Below are 19,087 nucleotides of genomic sequence, written 5' to 3' on the forward strand. Positions count from 1 at the left end.
GTAGTAATGTCGTGCTTAATGCAGATGGGCTTCGGCCCACACTGCATGCCCCAGTCTGATTGGGGTTCTTTACAAGTGGAAACAGATGCATTTATAATTCCCTGTGCACCTACAGCATGGGTGGATGCCAGGAAGCCACCGGCGGTACATAGAAATATCCCATTGCATTGCCCAACACAGCTGAGGTAGTAATGTCGTGCTTAATGCAGGTGGGCTAAAGATTTATTTGATTACACTGTAGGCGAGGGCCCACAAAAATTGCTGTATCAACAGTACTAATGTACCTGAAAAAAATTGGCCATGGCCAACCAAGAGGGCAGGTGAAACCCATTAATCACTTTGGTTAATGTAATGTGGCTTAAGTGGTAACTAGGCCTGGAGGCAGCCCAGTTTAACGAAAAATTGGTTCAAGTTAAAGTTCCAACGCTTTTCAGAGCATTGAAACATCTAAAAATTGTTTAGAAAAATTATGAGTGAGCCTTGTGGCCCTAAGAAAAATTGCCCGTTCAGCGTGATTACGTGAGGTTTCAGGAGGAGGAGGAATATTAGACACAGATTGATGAAGCAGAAATGTCCCCGTTTTGGATGGTGAGAGAGAACGTAGCTTCCATCCGCGGGTGCAGCCTACGTATTGCTTACGTATCGCTGCAGTCCGCTGGTGGAGAAGAGAAGTCTGGGGAAATCCAGGCTTTGTTCTTCTTGATGAGTGTAAGCCTGTCGGCACTGTCGGTTGACAGGCGGGTACGCTTATCTGTGATGATTCCCCCAGCCGCACTAAACACCCTCTCCGACAAGACGCTAGCCGCAGGACAAGCAAGCACCTCCAGGGCATACAGCGCTAGTTCAGGCCACGTGTCCAGCTTCGACACCCAGTAGTTGTAGGGGGCAGAGGCGTCACCGAGGATGGTCGTGCGATCGGCTACGTACTCCCTCACCATCCTTTTACAGTGCTCCCGCCGACTCAGCCTTGACTGGGGAGCGGTGACACAGTCTTGCTGGGGAACCATAAAGCTGGCCAGGCCCTTAAAGACTGTTGCACTGTCTGGGCTGTACATGCTGCTCGATCTACGCACCTCCCCTGCTACATGGCCCTCGGAACTGCGCCTTCTGCCACTAGCGCTGTCGGATGGGAATTTTACCATCAGCTTGTCCGCCAGGGTCCTGTGGTATAGCAACACTCTCGAACCCCTTTCCTCTTCGGGAATGAGACTGGGAAGGTTCTCCTTATAGCGTGGGTCGAGCAGTGTGTACACCCAGTAATCCGTAGTGGCCAGAATGCGTTGAATGCGAGGGTCACGAGAAAGGCATCCTAACATGAAGTCAGCCATGTGTGCCAGGGTACCTGTACGCAACACATGGCTGTCCGCACTAGGAAGATCACTTTCAGGATCCTCCTCCTCCTCCTCCTCCTCCTCCTCAGGCCATACACGCTGAAATGATGACAGGCAACCAGCATGGGTACCGTCAGCAGTGGGCCAAGCTGTCTCTTCCCCCTCCTCCTCATCCTCCTCCTCCTGAACGTGCTGAGATATAGACAGGAGGGTGCTCTGACTATCCAGCGACATACTGTCTTCCCCCGGCTCTGTTTCCGAGCGCAAAGCGGCTGCCTTTATGGTTTGCAGGGAACTTCTCAAGATGCATAGCAGAGGAATGGTGACGCTAATGATTGCAGCATCGCCGCTCACCACCTGGGTAGACTGATCAAAGTTTCGAAGGACCTGGCAGATGTCTGCCAACCAGGCCCACTCTTCTGAAAAGAATTGAGGAGGCTGACTCCCACTGCGCCGCCCATGTTGGAGTTGGTATTCCACTATAGCTCTACGCTGCTCATAGAGCCTAGCCAACATGTGGAGCGTAGAGTTCCACCGTGTGGGCACGTCGCACAGCAGTCGGTGCACTGGCAGATTAAACCGATGTTGCAGGGTGCGCAGGGTGGCAGCGTCCGTGTGGGATTTGCGGAAATGTGCGCAGAGCCGGCGCACCTTTACGAGCAGGTCTGACAAGCGTGGGTAGCTTTTCAGAAAGCGCTGAACCACCAAATTAAAGACGTGGGCCAGGCATGGCACGTGCGTGAGGCTGCCGAGCTGCAGAGCCGCCACCAGGTTACGGCCGTTGTCACACACGACCATGCCCGGTTGGAGGCTCAGCGGCGCAAGCCAACGGTCGGTCTGCTCTGTCAGACCCTGCAGCAGTTCGTTGGCCGTGTGCCTCCTATCTCCTAAGCTGAGTAGTTTCAGCACGGCCTGCTGACGCTTGCCCACCGCTGTGCTGCCACGCCGCGCGACACCGACTGCTGGCGACGTCCTGCTGCTGCTGACACATCTAGATTGCGAGACAGAGGTTGAGGAGGAGGAGGAGGAGGAGGAGGGTGGTGTAGTGGACGAGGCATACACCGCCGCAGATACCACCACCGAGCTGGGGCCCGCAATTCTGGGGGTGGGTAGGACGTGAGCGGTCCCGGGCTCTGACTCTGTCCCAGCCTCCACTAAATTCACCCAATGTGCCGTCAGGGAGATGTAGTGGCCCTGGCCGCCTGTGCTTGTCCACGTGTCCGTAGTTAAGTGGACCTTGCCACTAACCGCATTGGTGAGGGCGCGTACAATGTTGCGGGAGACGTGGTCGTGCAGGGCTGGGACGGCACATCGGGAAAAGTAGTGGCGACTGGGAACTGAGTAGCGCGAGGCCGCCGCCGCCATCATAGCTTTGAAGGACTCCGTTTCCACAACCCTATACGGCAGCATCTCAAGGCTGATAAATTTGGCTATGTGGACGGTTAACGATTGAGCGTGCGGGTGCGTGGCGGTGTACTTGCGCTTGCGCTCCAACAGTTGCGCTAGCGACGGCTGGACTGTGCGGTGCGAGACATTGGTGGATGGGGCCGAGGACAGCGGAGGTGAGGGTGTGGGTGCAGGCCATGAGACGGTTGTGCCTGTGTCCTGAGAGGGAGGTTGTATCTCAGTGGCAGGTTGGGGCACAGGGGGAGAGGCAGCGGTGCAAACCGGAGGCGGTGAACGGCCTTCGTCCCACCTTGTGGGGTGCTTGGCCATCATATGTCTGCGCATGCTGGTGGTGATGAGGCTGTTGGTGGTGGCTCCCTGGCTGATCTTGGCGCGACAAAGGTTGCACACCACTGTTCGTCGGTCGTCAGGCGTCTCTGTGAAAAACTGCCAGACCTTAGAGCACCTCGGCCTCTGCAGGGTGGCATGGCGCGAGGGTGTGCTTTGGGAAACACTTGGTGGATTATTCGGTCTGGCCCTGCCTCTACCCCTGGCCCCCGCACTGCCTCTTGCAACCTGCCCTGCTGATGCCCTTGCCTCCCCCTCTGAAGACCTGTCCTGAGTAGGCGTTGCACACCAGGTGGGGTCAGTCACCTCATCGTCCTGCTGCTCTTCCTCCGAATCCTCTGTGCGCTGCTCCCTTGGACTTACTGCCCTTACTACAACCTCACTGCAAGACAACTGTGTCTCATCGTCATCGTCCTCCTCACCCACAGAAACTTCTTGAGACAGTTGGCGTAAGTCCCCAGCCTCTTCCCCCGGACCCCGGGAACTTTCGAATGGTTGGGCATCAGTGACGATAAACTCCTCTGGTGGGAGAGGAACCGCTGCTGCCCAATCTAAGCAGGGGCCCGAGAACAGTTCCTGGGAGTGTTCCTGCTCCTGAGCAGGTGTCATTGTAGTGGAGTGAGGAGGCTGGGAGGAAGGAGGAGCAGCAGACAGAGGATTCGGATTTGCAGCACTGGACGGCGCAGAACTGTGGGTGGATGATAGCTTGCTCGAAGCACTTTCTGCCATCCAGGACAGGACCTGCTCACACTGCTCATTTTCTAATAAAGGTCTCCCGCGTGGACCCATTAATTGGGCGATGAATGTGGGGACGCCAGAAACGTGCCTCTCTCCTAATCGCGCAGCAGTCGGCTGCGACACACCTGGATCAGGAGCTCGGCCTGTGCCCACACCCTCACTTGGCCCTCCGCGTCCTCGGCCGCGTCCACGTCCACGTCCTCTAGGCTTACCCCTACCCCTCAGCATGCTGTATTACCAGTGATTTGATTTCCCAGGCAGGAAATAAATTGGCGCAAGCCTGCAGGCCAAATATAATGTTTTTGCTTTTTTGCAAACGGAAGACCCCACTGCGTGTATTCAATGAACAAGAAGTTTAATATCTGTGGTGTGGCCCTCAAAAAGTGTCACACAAGTATAGTGTAGCAGAGTTATTAACTCTAGCAGAGCAGGTATTTGCCAGTCAGGATACACAATGGCGCTAGGCTGCAGTAAAGCGTAGCTGGTTGCGTCTGATTTTTGTACGTTGTCCACGCAGCACACACGTACACGCAGACCTTAGGACTGACACAGGCAGGCCAAATATAATTTCTTTTCCTTTTTAGCTTAGGGAAGACCCCACTGCGTATATTCAATGAACAAGAAGTTTAATATCTGTGGTGTGGCCCTCAAAAAGTGTCACACAAGTATAGTGTAGCAGAGTTATTAACTCTAGCAGAGCAGGTATTTGCCAGTCAGGAAAGACAATGGCGCTAGGCTGCAGTAAAGCGTAGCTGGTTGCGTCAGATTTTTGTACGTTGTACACGCAGCACACACGTACACGCAGACCTTAGGACTGACACAGGCAGGCCAAATATAATTTTTTTTCTTTTTAGCAAAGGGAAGACCCCACTGCGTGTATTCAATGAATAATGTATGTCTTCTGGCCCTGCCTACACAATTCTATCCCTGTAGTATTAATGCCGGGTGCAATGCCCTGCACAGCCGGTTTTGAGAAAGAAAAAAAAAATGCAACACTGCTAACAGCAGCCTGGACAGTACTGCACACGGATAGAAGTGGCCCTAGAAAGGACCGTTGGGGTTCTTGAAGCCTACACTAACTCCTAACACTCTCCCTGCCTAACCCCCACTTCTGTCCCTATTGCTGGGCGCAATGCTCTGCAGATCCAATTTTGGACAAAAAAAAAAAAAATACTGTGCTAACACAGTACTGCACACTAATAGATGTGGCCCTGAGAAGGGCCGTTGGGGTTCTTGAAGCCTACACTGACTCCTAACGCTCTCCCTACAGCAGCACCAGCAGCAGCACTTTCCCTCAGCTAAGTCACAAGGCATGTGTGGCGAGCCGCGGGAGGGGCCGATTTTTATACTCGGGTGACATCTGATCGCCCCAGCCACTCACAGCAGGGGGGTGGTATAGGGCTTGAACGTCACAGGGGGAAGTTGTAATGCCTTCCCTGTCTTTCAATTGGCCAGAAAAGCGCGCTAACGTCTCAGAGAGGAAACTGAAAGTAACCGGAACACCGCATGGTGCTCGTTACGAGTAACGAGCATCCCGAACACCCTAATATTCGCACGAATATCAAGCTCGGACGAGTACGTTCGCTCATCTCTAATAATTAAAGATATATTTCTAAAGTTCATTTTGCATCTTATAATCAGTTGACACCCTGTGGTTTTTGGTCAAGTGTGCATGCTTTTATCCACTCTATTAGTTGTAAACTAATGAATGGTGACAATGATTTCACAGTGGAGGGGGGAAAGACACTTGTTATTTGAATAGCACCAACTTATTCCACAGCTTTGAGGTAATTTTTTATTATTTTTTGGGTACTCATTTTACCAACCTCGGAAGGATGGAAGGCTGAGTTGACCTTGGGCTGGCTATCTGAACCATACATAGATTGAACTTGCAACCTTCAGGCCGTGAGCGAGAGCCCACGCAAGGCCCCATAGTGTTTTATTATCATAAATCTAGACTAATCTGGATTCTCTCATAGGATCTATGAAACAACCCATAATTAACCAGTGGTGTACTCCATTTAGGCATGCCTTCCTTCGCAATTCATTCTTAGAGCCCTTCTACATGGACTGATAATTTGTGCAGTGGAAATGTATGCCCCAACTGAACGATAAACAAGAATTAATATACTTCTCGTTTGTCGTTCAGTTTCTGCATGCAAAAAGCAGAACGACAGATCGGCCCGTGTAAACAGGCAGTTGTTTACTTACAAATGACTGCCTATTTATTGTGAATGGAGGCAGGTGGGCCGGAATCATTCCCAATTCTATTCACTAGCAATGCTCATTCCTGTGTAAAAGCTATTAACACTATATATTTTCCACTATCCTCAAGTTTTGTCTTGGGGTTACATCTAAATCCCCAGAAACAGTATTCAGACGGAACTATAGACTCAAATAAGGTCTCCTTTTGACCAGCTTTCTATGCATTACCAGAATTTGTGCCAGAGAGAATAATATGGTCAACTGCGTTATTCTCTTCAGCACAAATGCAATAAACAAATGAAAGGCTGTTCAAATTCAGACTACGGTTCTGTTACCATACAGCGCGGCACGGGGTCCCGCGGTCGGCGCGCGTCGCTCCGGCGTCGGCTCCAGCAGCCTGGAGCCCTGTGTCGAGGTCATCCCAGCAGCTTGGGTTGGCCAGTGGGCGGCGGCGTGGGCGTGCCCGCCCGTAGGGTGCCACCCGCACTCCTCTGTGCTTCTTATACAACAGTGGGTGGAGTTGCCTCCTCCCACTCTCCGCCCCTGGGCGGAACCTTGTGGTTAAAAGACTGGCAGTGAACTGAGCTCACTGCCAGTTATTGGTTCTGCATGCACCTAGTCAGTCTGTCTGCGGTTCTCCTCAGCCAGTCCCTAGTTGCCGGTCAGCTCCCTCTGGTTCCCTATTACTCTGTCTGTTTTTGTTGGTTCTGTTTGCCTCTAATCTAGTCTGGCCCAGTCAGCGCTAGTTGCTATCCAGCACCCTGCCAGTTTGCCTGTGAGCTCCATCTCCAGCCTTGTAAGTTTTGTTGGTCTGATTCATCTGCCTCCTCAGTCGGCACTCTGTTCCCCCCATTAGGTAGTTTCCTTCTTGTCAGCCGCCAGGTCCCTAGCCAGGGCAGGGACCGCCGTCCAGTTGTCCGCCTGGGGTTAACCAGGGCCGAGGCAAGTAGGCAGGGACAGTGGGGTGCGGGAAGATCAGGGCACCCCACTTGGCGCTCGGGGGGCAGAGTGCCGTAACATAATAACTGGCCCTTAAAATATTGTTTTTCTTTTCATGGCGGCGATCAGCGCCCTTGCAAACCAGCTGCAAGACCTGGTGCCGGTGATCCGGGATTTGTCAGCTCGCATGGTGGCCCAGGAGCAGTGGGCGTTGTTGCAGGGGCAGAACGCCTTTACCTGTCCCGAACCCAAGTGCCCTCTTCCTGAGGTGTTCTCTGGGGAGAGGAACAAGTTTTTTGTTTTTCAACAGGCGTGTCGCCTGTTTTTTCGGATGCGTCCCCATTCTTCCGGCTCGGAGGTCCAGAGGGTTGGGCTTATAATGTCCCTGCTGCGGGGCTCTGCCCAGACCTGGGCCTTTTCCATTCCCGAGGGTTCCCCCTCCCTGCAGTTGCTGGACTCCTTTTTTCAGGAACTCGGGGGTATCTTCGATGAACCGGACCGAGTAGGGTTGGCGGTTTCGCGGTTGCTGGCGCTGCACCAGGGGTCGCTTTGTGTGGAGGATTATTGCTCCAATTTCAGACGCTATGCGGGCGATACTGCATGGAACGATAGCGCCCTGAAAGACGTTTTTATGCAAGGTCTCTCGGACGCGGTCAAAGAACTGTTGATCTCCCATCCCGTTCCCAGGTCCTTAAAGGAGGCTATGGAGTTAGCAGTGAAGGCAGATAGGAGGCTCAGGGCTGGGAAGCAAGATAGACCGACCCATAGAGTCAGGGAGGTCATTTGTCCTGTTCCCTCCCCGTCCGTACCAGTCTCTGTTCCCGAACCTATGGAGCTGGACCCCGAGGAGCGACGCCGGATTCGGTTATTACATCATCTCTGTCTCTACTGCGGGAAAGCTGGACATCGGGTGATAACTTGCCCCTGGAGGCCTCAGCGTCCACAGTCTGAATCGGCAGAAAGACTTCCAGTCCTAGGCGATTGCAGGGAGGGTCGCCTAGGACCTCAGGTACGTCCTAGACTTCTGATACCCTGCCAGGTTAGATTCCGGAACTTCTCCCGCCTAGGGCAGGCGTTTATTGATTCCGGAGCAGCTGCTAACCTGATAAGCATGCGTCTCGTTGAGCCCCTGAGGGCTGAATTTGTGGCGCTGAAGACGCCAATTCGTTTTGCTAGCATTGATGCTACTCCTCTTGCTTCGGGCTTGGTACGATGGAGGACCCCAGTGTTACAACTCACGGTGGGGGGTCGCCATTCGGAAGGTCTACCATTCCTGGTGATGGAGAAAATGTCGGTAGACATGGTACTAGGGATGCCGTGGCTGGCGTTGCACAACCCCCAATTCGATTGGGCCACCGGGGAGCTAACCCAGTGGGGCCGTCCTGCCATAGCCATCGCGCTCCCCTTCCTCCCTGCTCAGTCGATACTGCACTCAGTCCCCGAGGTATCACTTACCCTCACACCCCGTCCGCCCGTCCTGCTGCTGATGTCGCCACCGGTGCGCTGCAGGGGGGACGGAAGAAAGGGGTGGGGTCTCGTATGCAGTTGCGTTGTGAGGAGAGTCTGTCGGTATTTGAGCCGTACAGGGTGGGACAGAAGGGGTACCGGTCCTCTGGAAATCGCAAAAGGAGGGGTCGCCCGGGGTTCCATAAGTCTTTGTCGAAACCTGTTGTCTCTTCGGTGATGCCCACCTCCGGTCCCCCGCCACCCACCCTGGTCTGTGATGAAGTGGAACACAAGGCCCAGGAGGTCCTGGATTCTTGCCGGGGTCCAGGAACCTTACAATTTTTGGGGGCCCGGAAGAGTTTTTTGGAGTATGATAGCTCAGATGACAGTGATTTTAAAGTTAGAGATGCCTCAGATTTTGAAGGCAGCGTCATTGGTAGCGAGGATGGGTCAAAAGACAGTGGTGAATGGTTGGACATTGACTCGGAAGACGACCTGAAACATGACGATATGTCAACGGTTGGCCCTGAAGGTAATGGGGCAGCCACAGACTACCAAAGTCATGGACCTGAGGATCAGTCCATGGTGTCCGCTCAGGAGGGTCACATTCTCGGGTTGGTACAGCGTTTTCACAGCCGTTGCCTGGATAAGCCTGGTCGAGTTTCCGGGGGCCCGGAGGTCCCCCGTCAGAGGGGGGGTAATGTTACCATACAGCGCGGCACGGGGTCCCGCGGTCGGCGCGCGTCGCTCCGGCGTCGGCTCCAGCAGCCTGGAGCCCTGTGTCGAGGTCATCCCAGCAGCTTGGGTTGGCCAGTGGGCGGCGGCGTGGGCGTGCCCGCCCGTAGGGTGCCACCCGCACTCCTCTGTGCTTCTTATACAACAGTGGGTGGAGTTGCCTCCTCCCACTCTCCGCCCCTGGGCGGAACCTTGTGGTTAAAAGACTGGCAGTGAACTGAGCTCACTGCCAGTTATTGGTTCTGCATGCACCTAGTCAGTCTGTCTGCGGTTCTCCTCAGCCAGTCCCTAGTTGCCGGTCAGCTCCCTCTGGTTCCCTATTACTCTGTCTGTTTTTGTTGGTTCTGTTTGCCTCTAATCTAGTCTGGCCCAGTCAGCGCTAGTTGCTATCCAGCACCCTGCCAGTTTGCCTGTGAGCTCCATCTCCAGCCTTGCAAGTTTTGTTGGTCTGATTCATCTGCCTCCTCAGTCGGCACTCTGTTCCCCCCATTAGGTAGTTTCCTTCTTGTCAGCCGCCAGGTCCCTAGCCAGGGCAGGGACCGCCGTCCAGTTGTCCGCCTGGGGTTAGCCAGGGCCGAGGCAAGTAGGCAGGGACAGTGGGGTGCGGGAAGATCAGGGCACCCCACTTGGCGCTCGGGGGGCAGAGTGCCGTAACAGGTTCTGCCCTAGGGCTTCCTCTAAATTCTGTTTTCAGAAAATCAGACAAAACCCAAGAATGGAAGACGAGCACCTAAGGAAAAATGAAGTACGAGTGGTGCCTTACTTGAAAAGACATAAAAACCTAAGTGATTTATAAAATACTAAAATAGTAAATAAAAGAATATAAACATATAATCCGCCTGTCATGAAAAACTTTACATTTCATATTGTAATTGCAGCAATAAAACTATATGGAATTGGTATAACTTTTCCCATTTCTCATGGGTCAAGTCATGTTGTAGAATGAACCTTACAAAATAATCTTGTCCCCTTAATCTTATTTTTTTTCTTTTAGACTATAAAAGTAGCAGAAGACACAGAAACTGAAGAAAATGAACAAGCGACGCCGGGTAAACCACCTCTAGTACAGAGATTATATTCTAACTTGTCTAATGGAAAATTTTCTATGTCGGAAAAAGACGAGGAAGAAGACAAAGAGGAGGAAACCAAAGAGGTAAAGAGATAAAATGGTCTGTAGCTGATGAATGTACTGATAGCACAGCAGGTTCTCATTTGTTCTGCTACATAACTATAACCAAAACTTTCCTCAAACTCCGTGCTGAAAATCATTTTAGGGACATTGTTACAGAACAAGGGAAAAGCTATAGGGAGTACAGATCTAACGATCCCACCTGGGCCCAATGTACCTCTACCACATTAGAAAACACTCATAATATAAATTGTACATCATGGTAGATGATGAACCTGTTACAATTTTGGCATTGAAAAAGGGAATTCCAATCATGTTAAAATATGAAGAAACTTTGAAAACTGATTGGATATTTTCTATGCAGACCTACGTCTCTCCATGGTTACAGACTACAAACAAGTTAAGTGTAGTCTGATCCTGCCATTATGTGTTACTCCACTGCTTCTACCCCTTCTTATTGCTGACCGACAGGCACTAGATATAGGGAACTGATAGAACACAATTAAACATGACTGTAGGATCAGGATTAGAGATGAGCGAGTATACTCGTTTCGAGTAATTACTCGATCGAGCACCGCGATTTTCGAGTACTTCCGTACTCGGGTGAAAAGATTCGGGGAGGCGCCGGGGGGAGCCCTCTCTCTCTCCCTCTCCCCCCCACTCCCCGCTGCAACCCCCCACTCACCCACGGCGCCCCCCGAATCTTTTTGCCTGAGTACGGAAGTACTCGAAAATCGCGGTGCTCGGGTGAAAAAGGGGCGTGGCCGAGTAGGTTCGCTCATCTCTAATCAGGATGTACGGGATTTGATTGTCATTTGCAATCATGAAGATACATAGATCCGCATAGGAGCTATATACATAAAATAGTAGAAGATAGTTTTTATCAAGATTACCTGCAAAGATGTTTCACTTTTTTATTTTCGATGCATTGGAGTAATAAAATTGCAGTTGAAGTAGTGCATTGAGGACAAATGTAGCACTAAAAAAAAAGGTTTTGTACCGTATGGAGATCAAACTTTATTCTTTTACCTAACGGAGGATATCAGAATGTGTCGCACACAATACACTCTTGGTAATTGATGTGTGAAATTATTTGTTCATTTATTTAGATACTATATCATAGCTGTGAGATAATACTAGTGCAGTTTAGGACAGCAGATGCAGAAGAGGTAACAGTTAGAGATGAGCGAACGTACTCGTCCGAGCTTGATATTCGTGCGAATATTAGGGTGTTCGGGATGCTCGTTACTCGTAACGAGTACCACGCGGTGTTCCGGTTACTTTCAGTTTCCTCTCTGAGACGTTAGCGCGCTTTTCTGGCCAATTGAAAGACAGGGAAGGCATTACAACTTCCCCCTGTGACGTTCAAGCCCTATACCACCCCCCTGCTGTGAGTGGCTGGGGCGATCAGATGTCACCCGAGTATAAAAATCGGCCCCTCCCGCGGCTCGGCTCAGATGCCTTGTGAGTTAGCTGAGGGACAGTGGTATCATGCTGGAGCTGCTGTAGGGAGAGCGTTAGGAGTTAGTGTAGGCTTCAAGAACCCCAACGGTCCTTCTCAGGCCCACATCTAATAGTGTGCAGTACTGTGTTAGCAGTTTTTTTCAAAATTGGATCTGCAGAGCATTGCGCCCTGCAATAGGGACAGAAGTGGTGGTTAGGCAGGGAGAGTGTTAGCAGTGAGTGTAGGCTTCAAGAACCCCAACGGTCCTTTCTAGGGCCACATCTATCCGTGTGCAGTACTGTCCAGGCTGCTGTTAGCAGTGTTGCATATTTTTTTTTTTTCTCAAAACCGGCTGTGCAGACCATTGCACCCGGCATTAATACTACACGGATAGAATTGTGTAGGCAGGGCCAGAAGACATACATTATTCATTGAATAGACGCAGTGTGGCTTGTCCTTTGAAAAACAAGGGAAAAAATTCTATTTCGCCTGCCTCTGACAGTCCTCAGGGCTCTGGGTACGTGTGTGCTGCGTGCAGAACGTTAAAAAAAATCAGACGCAGCCAGCTACGTTTTACTGCAGGCTTGCGCCAATTTTTTTCCTGCATGGGAAATCCCTGATCTGCTGTAGCGAATAACTTTGCATCACTGCAGTTCTCTGACACATTTGCAGGGCCACAACACAGTTATTAAACTTAGTAGTATTCATTGAATACACGCAGTGTGGCTTGTCCTTTTGAAAAACAAGGGAAAAAATTCTATTTTGGCTGCAGGCTTCCGCCAATTTTTTTCCTGCATGGGAAATCCCTGATCTGCTGTAGCAAATAACTTTGCATCACTGCAGTTCTCTGACACATTTGCAGGGCCACAACACAGTTATTAAACTTAGTACTATTCATTGAATACACGCAGTGTGGCTTGTCCTTTTGAAAAACAAGGGAAAAAATTCTATTTCGCCTGCCTCTGACAGTCCTCAGGGCTCTGGGTACGTGTGTGCTGCGTGCAGAACGTTAAAAAAAATCAGACGCAACCAGCTACGTTTTACTGCAGGCTTGCGCCACTTTCTTTCCTGCCTGGGAAATCAAATCACTGGTAATACACCATGCTGAGGGGTAGGGGTAGGCCTATAGGACGTGGACGCGGGCGAGGACGCGGAGGCCCAAGTCAGGCTGTGGGCACAGGCCGAGCCAGTGCGGTGTCCAGGGGTAGAGGCAGGGCCAGACCGAATAATCCACCAACTGTTTCCCAAAGCGCCCCCTCGCGCCATGCCACCCTGCACAGGTCAAGGTGCTCTACGGTGTGGCAGTTTTTCACAGAGACGCCTGACGACCGACGAACAGTGGTGTGCAACCTTTGTCGCGCCAAGATCAGCTGGGGAGGCACCACCAACAGCATGCGCAGACATATGATGGCCAAGCACCCCACAAGGTGGGACGATGCCCGTTCACCGCCTCCAGTTTGCACCACTGCCTCTCCCCCTGTGCCCCAACCTGCCACTGAGATCCAACCCCCCTCTGAGGACACAGGCAATACCGTCTCCTGGCCTGCACCCACACCCTCACCTCCGCTGTCCTCGGCCCCATCCAGCAATGTCTCTCAGCGTAGCGTCCAGACGTCGCTAGTGCCACAGTTTGAGCGCAAGTACGACGCCACGCACCCGCACGCTCAAGCGTTAAACGTGCACATTGCAAAATTGATCAGCCTAGAGATGCTGCCGTATAGGCTTGTGGAAACGGAGGCTTTCAAAAGCATGATGGCGGCGGCTGCCCCGCGCTACTCGGTTCCCAGTCTCCACTACTTTTCCCGATGTGCCGTCCCAGGCCTGCACGACCACGTCTCCCGCAACATTGTACGCGCCCTCACCAACGCGGTTACTGCCAAGGTCCACTTAACAACAGACACGTGGAAAAGCACAGGCGGGCAGGGCCACTATATCTCCCTGACGGCACATTGGGTGAATTTAGTGGAGGCTGGGACAGAGTCAGAGCCTGGGACCGCTCACGTCCTACCCACCTCCAGAATTGCGGGCCACAGCTCGGTGGTGGTATCTGCGGCGGTGTATGCTTCCTCCACTAAAGCACCTTCCTCCTCCTCCTCCTCCAACGCAACCTCTGTCTCGCAATCAAGATGTGTCAGCAGCACGTCGGCAGCAGTCGGTGTCACGCGGCGTGGCAGCACAGCGGTGGGCAAGCGTCAGCAGGCCGTGCTGAAACTACTCAGCTTAGGAGAGAAGAGGCACACGGCCCACGAACTGCTGCAGGGTCTGACAGAGCAGACCGACGGCTGGCTTGCGCCGCTGAGCCTCCAACCGGGCATGGTCGTGTGTGACAACGGCCGTAAGCTGGTGGCGGCTCTGCAGCTCGGCAGCCTCACGCACGTGCCATGCCTGGCCCATGTCTTTAATTTGGTGGTTCAGCGCTTTCTGAAAAGCTACCCCCACTTGTCATACCTGCTCGGAAAGGTGCGCCAGCTCTGCGCACATTTCCGCAAATCCCACACGCACGCTGCCACCCTGCGGACACTGCAACATAGGTTTAATCTGCCATTGCACCGACTGCTGTGCGACGTGCCCACACAGTGGAACTCTACGCTCCACATGTTGGCCAGACTCTATGAACAGCGTAGAGCTATAGTGGAATACCAACTCCAACTTGCGCGGCGCAGTGGGAGTCAGCCTCCTCAATTATTTACAGAAGAGTGGCCCTGGTTGGCAGCCATCTGCCAGGTCCTTGGAAAGTTTGAGGAGTCTACCCAGGTGGTGAGCGGCGATGCTGCAATCATTAGCGTCACCATTCCTCTGCTATGCATCTTGAGAAGTTCCCTGCAAAGCATAAAGGCAGACGCTTTGCGCTCGGAAACAGAGCCGGGGGAAGACAGTATGTCGCTGGATAGTCAGAGCACCCTCCTGTCTATATCTCAGCGCGGTGAGGAGGAGGAGGAGGAGGAAGAAGATGAGGAGGAGGGGGAAGAGACATCTTGGCCCTCTGCTGACGGTACCCATGCTGCTTGCCTGTCATCCTTTCAGCGTGTATGGCCTGAGGAGGAGGAAGAGGAGGAGGAGGAGGATCCTGAAAGTGATCTTTCTAGTGAAGACAGCCATGTGTTGCGTACAGGTACCCTGGCACACATGGCTGACTTCATGTTAGGATGCCTTTCTCGTGACCCTCGCGTTACACGCATTCTGGCCACTACGGATTACTGGGTGTACACACTGCTCGACCCACGGTATAAGGAGAGCCTTTGCACTCTCATTCCCGAAGAGGAAAGGGGTTCGAGAATGATGCTATACCACAGGGCGCTGGGGGACAAACTGATGGTAAACTTCCCATCCGACAGCGCTAGTGGCAGAAGGCGCAGTTCCGAGGGCCAGGTAGCAGGGGAGGCGCAGAGATCAGGCAGCATGTACAGCGCAGGCAGGGGAACATTCTCCAAGGCCTTTGCCAGCTTTATGGCTCCCCAGCAAGACTGTGTCACCGCTCCCCAGTCAAGACTGAGTCTGCGGGAGCACTGTAAAAGGATGGTGAGGGAGTACGTAGCCGATCGCACAACCATCCTCCGTGACGCCTCTGCCACCTACAACTACTGGGTGTCGAAGCTGAACACGTGGCCTGAACTCGCGCTGTATGCCCTGGAGGTGCTTGCTTGTCCTGCGGCTAGCGTCTTGTCAGAGAGTGTGTTTAGTGTGGCTGGGGGAATCATCACGGATAAGCGTACCCACCTGTCAACCGACAGTGCCGACAAGCTTACACTCATCAAGATGAACAAAGCCTGGATTTCCCCAGACTTCTCTTCTGCACCAGCGGACAGCAGCGATACCTAAGCAATACGTATTCTGCACCCGCGGATGGAAGCATCGTTCTCGCTCACCATCCAAAACGGGGACATTTCTGCTTCATCAATCTGTGTATAATATTCCTCCTCCTCCTCCTCCTGCTCCTCCTCCTGAAACCTGACGTAATCAGGCCGAACGGGCAATTTTTCTTAGGGCCACAAGGCTCACTCATATAATTTTTCTAAACAATTTTTATACGTTTCAATGCTCTTAAAAGCGTTGAAACTTTAACTTGAACCAATTTTTCGTTAAACTGGACTGCCTCCAGGCCTAGTTACCACTTAAGCCACATTAACCAAAGCGATTAATAGGTTTCACCTGCCCTCTTGGTTGGCCATGGCCAATTTTTTGGATGTACATTAGTACTGTTGATACAGCAATTTTTGTGGCCCCTCGCCTACAGTGTAATCATAGCAATTTCTATGTTCTTCGCCTGCACTCATGGTACAGAAAGGTGTGTGGGGTTGGCCTACACTTTAGCTACATAAATGTAACTTGTGCCTTGTCTATACTGCAGCTACTGAAATGGAACGAAGACTGCGCTCCCACTATACTGCTGCTTCGGAATTGTTACTGGGGCCTGTCTTGAGTGCTACTATTACTGAAATGGAACGCATACTGTGCTCCCCCTATAATGCTGCTAGTGATATGTTAGTGGGGCCTGTCCTAATGCTACGGCTGAAATGTTACTAATTATGGGCTCTGCCTATATCGCTGCTAATGGTATGTCTCTGGGGTGTGGAAACAGAGGCTTCCCAAAGACATGATGGCGGCGAGGCCATTTCCCACCAACGCTGTTACTGTTAAGGTGCATATAACCACGGACACGTGGAGAGGACACGTAGTGCCTCAAAAACATCCCCCGCCACAGCCCACTTAATCCTGGCCACATTCCGAAAACCAACAAAATAAAACCGCGCTACTAGGTCCGCAGTCACCACCACATTACCACCAACGCGGTTACTGTTAAGGTAAATATTGCCAGTCTGACTGGGGCATGCAGTGTGGGCCGAAGCCCACCTGCATTAAGCACGACATTACTACCTCAGCTGTGTTGGGCAATGCAATGGGATATTTCTATGTACCGCCAGTGGCTTCCTGGCACCCACCCATGCTGTGGGTCCACAGGGAATTATAAATGCATCTGTTTCCACTTGTAAAGAACCCCAGTCAGACTGGGGCATGCAGTGTGGGCCGAAGCCCACCTGCATTAAGCACGACATTACTACCTCAGCTGTGTTGGGCAATGCAATGGGATATTTTTGTGTATCGCCGGTGGGTTCCAGGGAGCCACCCATGCTGTAGGTGCTCGCGGAGTTTAACCTACGTGTGTCCACTTGTAAAGAACCCCAGTCTGACTGGGGCATGCAGTGTGGGCCGAAGCCCACCTGCATTAAGCACGACATTACTACCTCAGCTGTGTTGGGCAATGCAATGGGATATTTCTGTGTATCGCCGGTGAGTTCCAGGGAGCCACCCATGCTGTCGGTCGACAGGGACTTCACAATAGGGAGTTGTACCTGCCTGTGTCTATGAATTAAAAAGCCCAGTCTGACTGGGGCATGCAGAGACACCTTGACAGAATGAATAGTGTGTGGCACATAGGTTCCCCATTGCTATGCCCACATGTGCAGCTCCTGATGGCGGTGGCAGAGGATTATATTTCTCATTGCTTCTGTACAGCATTGTGGGCTATCGCCCCGCCCCTTTTAAAGAGGATCGCTGTCTATGCGGGGCCAACCCTCTGCAGTGTGTGCCTGCGGTTCCTCCTCATGGCAGACGCACTTCTCAATAGACATGAGGGTGGTGTGGCATGAGGGCAGCTGAAGGCTGCGCAGGGACACTTTGGTGTGCGCTGTGGGGGGGAGGGGGGGCGGTTGGGCAGCATGTAACCCAGGAGAAGTGGCAGTGGAGTGTCATGCAGGCAGTGATTGTGCTTTGTTGGAGGTAGTGTGGTGCTTAGCAAAGGTATCCATTGCTAATGAGGGCTTTTCAGAAGTAAAAGTTTTTGGGAGGGGGGGTTTTGTGGCTTAATAGTGGGACCTGTGAACTTGAGATGCAGCCCAACATGTAGCCCCTCGCCTGCCCTATCCGTTGCTGTGTCGTTCCCATCACTTTCTTGAATTGCCCAGATTTTCACACAAGGAAACCTTAGCGAGCATCGGCGAAATACAAAAATGCTCGGGTCGCCCATTGACTTCAATGGGGTTCGTTACTCGAAACGAACCCTCGAGCATCGCGATAATTTTGTCCCGAGTAACGAGCACCCGAGCATTTTGGTGCTCGCTCATCTCTAGTAACAGTCATTAAAAATCTGTCCGATTTGGTGAATAATAGCTTTTAGGATAAAGAATATCTTTCTTTTCTTCTTCGCTCTAGGAAAAACTTCCAAGCATTTCATTCTTCAAGATATTAAGTCTGAATAAATCAGAGTGGCCGTACATGTTGATTGGAATTCTTGCTGCAGCGATCAATGGAGCAGTTCACCCAGCTTTCGCTATCATGTTTTCCAAAATTATAGCTGTAAGTATATTATAGGCATAGATTACAACTTCATTTATATCTATCAGGAAAATTACCCCCCCTAGCAAAAATTAGCTTATGAAAACCAATGTTAAGATTTTATTCAAATGTGGTATTTTTGACACAATTTTTCGATAAATCACTGCAAAAGCCAAAGCCTTATACACTGGCATACACAGGAATGCAGGGACCTGATAGTAAAGATAAAAAAAAAACGGGTCCCTTATTAAGGTGCAAGAAGGGTCTGATGTTTACTTTCCTCTCCACTCCCTTTCCATGACCCTTAGGATAATTCCCAACCCCTTTATTTTTGAGAAATTTGGTTCCATTAGGGTGGCTTCACACAAGCATGTTTCTGTGCATGCATACGCGCGCACAAAAACACGCTTCTATTAGAACCAACGCATTCCCTATGGTGTGTTCACATGTCCGTGTTTTACAGGTGCGTACCTGTAAAGATAGGACATGCGTGCCCCATAGGGAATGCACGCATTGTCTTCAATGGAGCTGCGGCTGCCACCGGCGGCTCCATTGAAGGCAATGGTCTGCTGGCAACCCTGAATTGTTTTTCAGGAAAGGGCTTTACATATAAGCTCCTCCCTGAAAAACAAGAATTTTAGTGTTTTTTTTAGTGTAAAAAAAATACTTACCTGTCCGCCTCTGCTGTGTCCCCGCGGGATGAAGAACACATCTGCCGCATGTTTTTTAGTGAAGAGCTTATATGTAAAGCCCTTCTTTGAAAAACAATTCAGGGGTGCCGGCAGACCATTGTCTACCATGGAGCTGCCGGCAGCAGCCGCGGCTCCATTAAAGGCAATGCACAGAACTTCATACACGTGTGTTTTTGCACATACATAGGTTTCAGCCACCCAGTAGAAAAGGGATTACAACCAAATATCACTGGGCCCCCTCTCTCCATGTGCCCCATAGCAGCCGCATGGTCTGTCCTCATGGTTTGTACACCCTTGGCCTTATGCTACATTTCCGAATTATTATTTCTAACAATTATTTAGTTAATGAACAAATTACTGA

The 19,087-nt window shown here is 51.5% G+C and overlaps 1 protein-coding gene across 2 annotated transcripts in view; it reads left to right on the plus strand.

The window, feature by feature from the left end:
• Nucleotides 1-19,087, plus strand: part of LOC136586954 (ATP-binding cassette sub-family B member 5-like) — a 141,209-nt gene that overhangs the window by 88,510 nt on the left and 33,612 nt on the right. For both annotated transcript variants that reach the window (XM_066585312.1, XM_066585313.1), the window contains 2 exons: nt 10,123-10,281; nt 17,912-18,055. In XM_066585312.1, the coding sequence (XP_066441409.1) occupies nt 10,123-10,281; nt 17,912-18,055 (303 nt within the window). The remainder of the gene's footprint in view (nt 1-10,122; nt 10,282-17,911; nt 18,056-19,087) is intronic.

This window comes from Eleutherodactylus coqui, chromosome 12, assembly GCF_035609145.1.
Source record: "Eleutherodactylus coqui strain aEleCoq1 chromosome 12, aEleCoq1.hap1, whole genome shotgun sequence".
Taxonomy (NCBI): Eukaryota; Metazoa; Chordata; class Amphibia; order Anura; family Eleutherodactylidae; genus Eleutherodactylus; species Eleutherodactylus coqui.